The sequence below is a fragment of the Phalacrocorax aristotelis genome, chromosome 2 (genome assembly GCF_949628215.1).
Source record: "Phalacrocorax aristotelis chromosome 2, bGulAri2.1, whole genome shotgun sequence".
NCBI lineage: Eukaryota > Metazoa > Chordata > Aves > Suliformes > Phalacrocoracidae > Phalacrocorax > Phalacrocorax aristotelis.
This window is the reverse complement of record NC_134277.1, coordinates 142,231,961-142,240,652: the sequence shown is the minus strand read 5'-3', so window position 1 is coordinate 142,240,652 and position 8,692 is coordinate 142,231,961. Positions and strand designations below refer to the sequence as shown.

Sequence of the window (8,692 nt, the reverse complement as noted above, 5' to 3'; positions counted from 1 at the left end):
AAAATCTTCACAAAAAGAAAGACCAATTGAGGTTTTTGTTTGTTTAATAAAAGCTTGCAAGGCACATATTTCAACTCAATTGCAACATCTACAGCAAAACAGATCAAATTTGTGAAGTGTTCCCTCAGCCCTTTCAGGGAGTTAAACCTGTGACCTGGCTGAAAACCAAACTAGGGTTGTGTGTACTAGTCTGATGTAATATCCCCTATTGTTGTCCTTCTGAGGGATACCATGAAACTTACTGCCTCTTTTTCACAGAAGGTAGAGATTAGAATAAACAATAATATTTTTGCTGATCCATAGCTGGATAAGAATTTCAAGCTTATCATTTGCTTTATAAGATATGATTCTTCCAGTCACTCATTTTAAAAATGATGCCTTTTTACTGGAATAAGAGCCATGTTCCATCCATATAAAAAGGCTTCTTCTGTTACTTAAGGCTGCTGTGCCAATGGTGCTGCAATACAATTTTCTCTAATATAAAAAGCAAGGTAAAAATCTTAAATGATTCTCCTAAATCAGAATCAATCGAAGTATCAAGAATACATCTTAAAAACTATGACAAAACTAATAATAACTACGTCACAGTTCAAATAAAGTTTGACATGTTTGTTTAAACATGTATAAAGGCCAACGTGCTATAAGACCGTTTTCTTCAGACGTACAGATGGCCTCCTTTGTGTTTTTCTTAACGTGTGCTCTACATGTAAGTATTCAAACTATGTTCAATGCAGTAACACACACGTACAGCATTGTGGTAAAACACAACAGGCAGTCAAGGACAGTTAAATATTGCACCTTGGCATGGCAGTCTAAGGCATGAAGCCGTAAGCTATGCGACTTCATCCACCCAAGTGCAGTTGTAGCCCTGAAGTTTGCTACCTGGAATGCCTTATTGCTGTTACGGTACTCGTGAATGATTAACTTCAGGCAAGTAAATGACTCACACACAGACATATAATTCCTTGACAGCAACTCAAAACAAACTTAAATTGTTAATAAAGGAACTCTAAACTTACTTCCAAATACAACATCTACATCCATACTAGCACATACAGAGAAGGCTCCTGCAGGCCGGCCATAGCTCAAGTTAATACACTAGCTGCTGTTTTTACATGGTAATTGAAAAGTCTGCAACAGCCCAGTGCAGTAAAACACATGCACTTACACATAAGCAAATAAACACAGACTGCATTTGACCAGACACACATACACACCATCCTCAACAGAATGACTGTATCCCCAGAAAGGATATTTACTTTTAACTTGTGACTCAGTTATACTGATAAATGTTTCTCTCAATGATCGCATCCACTATATTCGATGGATTTATCTGAACATTGGTTTCAAATAAAATGGATAATTTAACATCTCGTCAAGACTCATAGGCCTAAAAATACAACTGAAAGTGAAAAATAGATTACAGACATGTCGACTGTTCCAACGATATAGCTTTTTTCTTTTAAATCACTCCAAGTGATAATAGGTTTTAAAAAAATCTCAGCACTACCTGTTAGTGTAAAGTAAGCAACGTATCTGTACAGAGCAGATAGGAATCAGGCATATACACCAACATGCTGCAGTTCCTAAGAATTTCAGAGTTAAAAATCTCTGAATTTGCAGTTTATCAACAAGTGCAATAAAGATAATTTTGCAGCTTTCATTTGCAGAATGGTTTGCAGATTTTTCAGTTGCAGGTTCATCCTATTATGCCAGATCCTTTATTAAAGAATCTGGGGTCCCAAGAATCATTCCCACATGCCTGACAGATTGGTCTCTGGGCCACGTGTTACAAGAATCCATAACTGCAGGTAACTCCTAACGGGTTAATAACCTGTTCCAAAACTTACGTTCTGGCTTTTTGTCCAGCTACACCTAAGTAAGCAAAGTGACCGTTACCTTTTACTGGATTTTTTCAATCCATAACACCAGAATTAGGCCCAGAGTTGGAATTAAAGCATCATTCATTCTCTTGAAAGCATATCAGCCAGCAACAAATAAGATGAACAGATAATTTCTTAAGGAAAATAGTTGTAGAGGCAAAGGGGATCATATAAGGAAGGCAAATTTTGGAGGGAAGCAAGACTGCAGAGTACTTTCCCAAATTTTCAAACTCAGTGTAGTTGCATAATTGATATAAAAATAGCTATGAACAACTGTACCATTATTTATTAATGGTGGTGATTATAGTGTTTTAAATTACAGTTATGGCACTACCTCAATATAACTATCACATAATAAGTTGAATGAAATGAGTATCACCCATCCCTCCCCATACACACACACATACATACCAGCATGCACACAGAGGGGGTGCAACAGAAGTGCAGAAGTCTCAGTAGCAAACCTAGTTTTCCTGCTACACTTGTCTAAAAACAAGCATGGCATACTGTTGTATACTGGCCCATTCTGATGGCTGCTAAGACACACACATGCACACACACACATCTAAGCATGGAAAAATCCTGAAGACAAGTTCTTTCTAAACTGGAGATCCGACCTTGTCAACTCCTACCGCTAGGTCTAAGTCCAAGCACTTCCACCAACATGTCTCCAACAACGTAGAGATCAGTGCCATGATCTATGGAAGTGTTCTTTAAATAAAAACTTCCTTATTTAATTTATACAAACACTACAGCTACAAATAAGATGTATGAATGTGTGTTTGATAAACATAGAAGAAGCATTTATAGTGGAAGACAGGAAGAATTAAAACAACAGAAAACAAAAAAACCCAAACGCTTACTTGAAAAGACTCGGGATACCAATTGCATTCTTGCTAGAAAAATATAAGCTATATGACTTATATGAGCTCTTTAATTACTTTTCCTGCATTTACTGAAGTCTATACACACCAGTTCTCCAACACTAAAGTTAGAAATCTCATTTACATGAAGATTAAGATGATTTATAATGGGAAGAAAAATGCAAAACCACGGAAGACTGTCACCCTTTGTAGAGATTGTAAAATTGACCAAGTTTCCTGTTTCCTTCAAGGATGGTATCTATGTCTGTTGATCTGTAGTTCAAAGAATTCCAGTTTGATGAAATAAAGTTGTCAAGACACTGCATGTGCACACACATATCTGCAAAAATAACTTCCTTGATCAAAAGGAACTTTTCCAACCCAATTTCATTCACAAACAATCCTCAGAAAGAAGCTTGTATGCTTTTTCACGACTGGAAGGATATCACAGTGTTGATTCTATATACAAAGTAGGATCTATTCCAGTACACCCGAGTAAAATAGTTCACATACGGAGAATAGTTCATTTTGATTTCATGACAAAATCGTCCGTATTTTGAGTAGGCATAACTGTCGCCTTCCTCACAAACCACCTGTCAGAAAAAAAAGATGATCTAATTAAAATACTGAAGATAAGTGATTACAGAATGTAATTCTGTACATTTAATTTACTGTAAATTTCATTTATGATAGACATTTAATTTCCATACTGTACGATTCCAATAAGCTGAAAACATATTTAATTTGTTTAACCATCTAAAATAGCCATTGTGAATTGATACCTTTGTCAGGACAGCAGACATTAAAACCAGTGTACTTTATTCATAAAATAAAGAACAACAGCAGTGGAAAATTATCACATGCCCTGTTTACCCAGTACTTCAAACCTGACCTGCACATAGCACACCACCTATGTAGGGAAGGAAATTCTCAGTTACCTCTTCCAGGCCAAGGTAAGTTTGACATACCTAATAAAGGCTGAACACACACACTCATCGCCCTATAAATGGCAATCAATTGACTTGGAAGCAAACTGCCTGTGTGTTTTGGCATCTACTACCTGATATCCTTGATGAAATCCCTTTGCTACTAACTTCTGATGGCACAAGTTTACAAGGGTTTAAAAAAAGGTGGTAGGACAAATTCATGGAGGGAAAAAAAAATATCTATCAATGGCTATCAAACACGAAGACATTTCTCCTGACCTACAGTCCTTCAGCAACAGACTGCTGTCTTGCCCCATCGACAATCATATCCTCTCAGCCAGTGTCAGAAACAAGATACTGGACTAGGACTATAAGATGGACATTGTCTAAGCTAGAAAGTAATACTTATCTTCTTAAACACAGCAATTTGGAAAACACATCCTTAGACCTGTCAACAGCATAACAGCCTGTCACCTGTCTCACTTACTTTGGGAATAAGTAAATGCTGCAGTCTCCAACTACATATGCACTAGCTTCCACTAGTTGGGAAGTCTTGCAAATCTTTCAACATGATTCACACAATTTTTGTTAGCAAACAAACTGACAGTTTTGTTTCAAAGCTTCCTGAGACAACACACTACATCAGCTTTCAGGAACAACCTATGTCAACTTTCTGAAAAAATACTTTATTCCTGTTGGCCACCCCAATACTTTTTCTACAACTAGCATTTTTAGCATCCAACCCAGTACAGACTCAGCCACAGACAGAAAGTTTAAGTGATGCTCATTACCAGCTACCCAATCTTTTTCTAAAAATATTGAACACTCTGTTGTCTACATTTAAATGTATACCAGTTGTTTTGTTACAGATTTAGATTACAGACATTCAGCACAACAGATTTTAACTGAAACTTCCACCATGGACCTTCATTTCCTTTTCTTAATCTCTCCACTATAAACAGAAAACCCTTGTCACTTTGATAATCCTAATTACACAAGAATAGTAAATGACTGTTTTTGGGTACTGAGAGTGCTGTGTGTGGCACTTATCAAAGACAGGTTCCTTGCACTGGCTACTGTCTTTTGATGGTTTTCTCCCCCCCCGCTTTGATTGAAATTATCATTGCAAGCAACAGCTGCTCTGAGAAGTACTGGGAAGTCTTCCTTAGGATGAACTGCTGAACAACAGGGTGTTAGGAATTAAAGGAGGAAGGAACTCATTCTGATGTATCAATCCAACAGAACTTAAAAACCTGACAGTAAAACTGTGCTGCTGAAGTTAGGATGTGATCAGGATTATGTGCGAGACGCATGTAGGAAGCGTGGAGATGAAAGATGCAAGGGTATGAGGGAATGGAATCCTGAAACTGTGATTAATTGTTCCAGCTGACATCCATTGACACTGACATATCTGACGTGGGAACAGGAACTTACTCATGCAACAACAGATCTGAGAAGAAACCGAGAGATAATATGTGCTGATTATCGATGATGGATGTTATTCTTACAAACACACTCTGTTATGGTATAATATATTGGTTAGAACATGGAATAATCATGGCATACATTATTTTAGCAGCAAGGCCAAGAAAGAAAAAGGACAGATTTCAGCAATGGTAAGAAAGTTAATAGAAAAACAGAGACAATATCCTCCATGGACAAATGGGCTGGGAAACCTACAAGTGAAACTGACACCAGTTGTAGATTCCTGGGAAAATTAAAGAGAAATCCCCTAAAAACATATCACCCCTATAACTACTCCCCCAAACGAAAGCAACTACAGAAATGACATGCTTGCATTACAAGTTCTTTTGAAATGTGTATCATCGACAGTAGAGCTTATAAAATACCTAACACAGACAAACAGCTTGGATTTTTCCCCAAGAATGGGATGTAAGACTATATACAAGAAACACATGTATCCTCCCCATTAAAAAATAAAAAGGTATTCAAACCAAGGATTAACTTGGTATAGTTAATACACAACAGGCTGTAATGTCAAACAGATGCTTATGTTCTTTTTCTTAGTCAAGAAGCCAACTAAATGGAAATGACCTGTTATTGCTTAGAAGTAACTGGTGAACCCTCCTCCCCTGATGACCTGAGAATAAGCAACCAAACCCTAAGCAAGTTTAGGGCCACTTCTGCCTTTATAAAGTCAAAACTTTTGCTGGATTCCCAGGAAGCAGATGAACAAGTGGTAATGATGTTATAAACCCCATCCCATTCCCTACTTTGGCAGCAAGGGCAGCACTATCAGCATGCAGAACAGACACAGCATGGTAACGGCTGAAGTAGCATTCACAGGTATCTTCATAACTCCACAGTTTATTCAACCAATCTTTCTATGAGCTGTGGCTTAAACTATCTATTGGGGTGTTAACCCATCTGCAAGACTGGACTGAGTAGACCTGTAATCTTATCAGTACCAAGCAGGCTGTACTGAATCCTCATCCCAGGCAGAATTTTAGAAGAACCGAGTTTATCCATTTTTAAATTTCATCTTTACAGCTAGTAAAGAATGCCCTCCGATGCAGGGCTTTACTGTTTTTGTAATAACCGCTTCAGGTGTTACAGTCTTAAACATTTATAGCTAGTTAAATGGTATTTAATGATTGGCAGAAAAGCAGCACAGCTACATACTAATGTATTAGGAGGGATTAGTGCAGGGAAAGAATAGTATGGGGTAAGAATACAGGTGTATAATAAACAGACAACCCAAAACTTAATTGATCACTTTTAATATTTGAGCTTTTGTCTACATGTTGGTTAAAACCAGAAAAATAAGATCAGCAGTATAAGACAATTTCTTTTTAAATGAATTATTTATGCATTCAAACATTCATTTTTTTCTTACTGTTACTTACATGACCGTTAGCAATATCCAATAGATCTTTAACTCTACATCCTCTCACAGGTCCCACTTCATTGCAAATTGAATCTTCAATAACCAGAAAATTGGCTTTGTAAGATGTAAGTATCTTATAAATATCCTCTGCTGACCTCTTTGAATAGATCTGATAAATCTATAAATTAAGAAAACATGTTAATGCAATGTAAAAATCAGTGATAAATTCAATACTGGAGGGGGGGTATGGTGTTTGGAATTCCATTCACATGTAGTGGGAGTGGCACCAAACAAACCATTTGCATTGCCAGGTGGCCTGGGGGGCACAGAAGAGCAATGCAAGTGTGTGTGTCATGAGGAATATTACAGGCTCCTCTTCTCTGGAGCATTAACATTTACAGTACTCCCACACATCTCAGTCAGGCGCTTCAGTCTTACATGATGGAACAGTCTATAAATCACTGATAATATACACACGTTTATGGAATTGGATACTCACATTTTCATTTCTTTTTAGAAGATCATCATCATTATATAAAGGCAAGCTCGACACCATCCATCCGGTACAAAGCTTAATCACACCCATTAACTGTGGGCTGCCTGCAAACACGGCAGCCACAGGAGCCTGTCGTCTGCAAAAGCAACATCAACATACACATCTGAGTACAGAATGCATTTCTCAGAACGATGTTTTTAATTTTAAACTCTGGGTGACTCTTCTAAGGTGCTACGGTATGAATGGGAGTGCATGAGGATATCATTGGAGGTCTAATTACAATTAGTGTTAATGCTGCAGTAGCTGTAGTTTCCTTGCCGGGAAAAGCTCAGACCTGCAGCAGTGTGAAGTTTGGATGGAAGGTCTCCTGCTGGGGCAAGGACTGATGGTTGTTCTCCTCCCCTCCTTGCAATCCATGGAGTACCATTCAGAGTGGACCTGGAATGGATCAAACTATAGCTTTTCTGAACGGTTGCTGACTTGTGACAAAACAAGCTCGGGAGGAGGGTAGGTAGAAGGAGAAACAACATGATGTTATCTTGTAAGGGAAAGATTTGTGGTTATTTTCATTTGATTCCTAGGACCAAGTATTTAATCATCTACGAGTAAATAGTGTCATGATACAGAATAACATCTACAGTAATTATGTTTCTGGGTTTGGTTTCATCTTTTGACTATTCGTATTCCTGTATTAGTGAAAGAACACAGTCATTGTCACACTTTGTTACAGACTTGGGCAACTTTTCCTGCAGAGAAAATAAAAAATAAATTCATTTTATCAGAGAGAAAAGTCTAAGAAAATATACTGTAATAATGACATTCAATTATAATTCCAATATGGATATCTAAGTATATCCTTAAAAAAAAAAAAAGAAAAATCCTTATTTTCATTAAAAATATGAACAGCTGCTACAAATAAGGGTAGTCAAATTGCTCTTAGCTGAGTGAATCTCAATGCAATTCACCATGATTAATTATGTACTTGAAGTGTAATATATGCAGACTAATGTAAAAGCCATTAGGTACTTGGCATTTTTCCACTTGCTGCCTTGAAGAGCTACAGCAGTGACAAACAACATACACTACTATTAACAGAAAGAAGAAATTGGCTGGAACACCATAATTACCAGCCTTGCCTTTTCTGAAGATGAACAGGTTGACATTAAAGACTATGTAAATACAGAAAATAATATACTAAAAAAATACAGTTAAAGGTAAGTTATCTGAACACATGGGATCTAACTTCCAGAGACGATTAGTTCCTAATTACATAGTTCAAAGTTAGATTGAATGAGGCCAGAATCCAGTTCTGAAACTTTTAGTGAGAAGAAAAATATATCTGTGAAAATAACTCGACTCAGTATTAGCTATGTATATGGCTCAGTATGAACTATATAATATAGCTCAGCATTTGTTGTGCCCTGCCTAGCCAGACAGATAAGAACCTTTCCAGCCTTCTGGGCAAAGGGGAAGTTTGAATCATACATGTTACATGGAATGTTTCTAGACTAAAGTCTCTAAATCCTTACATTCAGGCATTTCATTTTACACACAGAATCATACAGGTTGGAAAAGACCTTTAAGACCATTGGGTCCAACCGTAAACCTAAAACTGCCAGTTCGCCACTAAACCATGTCCCTGAGCACCACATCTACATGTCTTTTAAATACCTCCA

At 37.3% G+C, this 8,692-nt stretch overlaps 1 protein-coding gene across 3 annotated transcripts in view; it reads right to left on the bottom strand.

Moving 5' to 3' along the window:
• Window positions 1-2,799: 2,799 nt before the first annotated feature.
• Window positions 2,800-8,692, bottom strand: part of DPY19L4 (dpy-19 like 4) — a 29,533-nt gene continuing 23,640 nt past the window's right edge. For all 3 annotated transcript variants that reach the window (XM_075085426.1, XM_075085428.1, XM_075085429.1), the window contains 3 exons: window positions 7,020-7,152; window positions 6,540-6,698; window positions 2,800-3,339 (listed from right to left, as the gene is read on the bottom strand). In XM_075085426.1, the coding sequence (XP_074941527.1) occupies window positions 3,175-3,339; window positions 6,540-6,698; window positions 7,020-7,152 (457 nt within the window). In that variant the 3' untranslated portion in view covers window positions 2,800-3,174. The remainder of the gene's footprint in view (window positions 3,340-6,539; window positions 6,699-7,019; window positions 7,153-8,692) is intronic.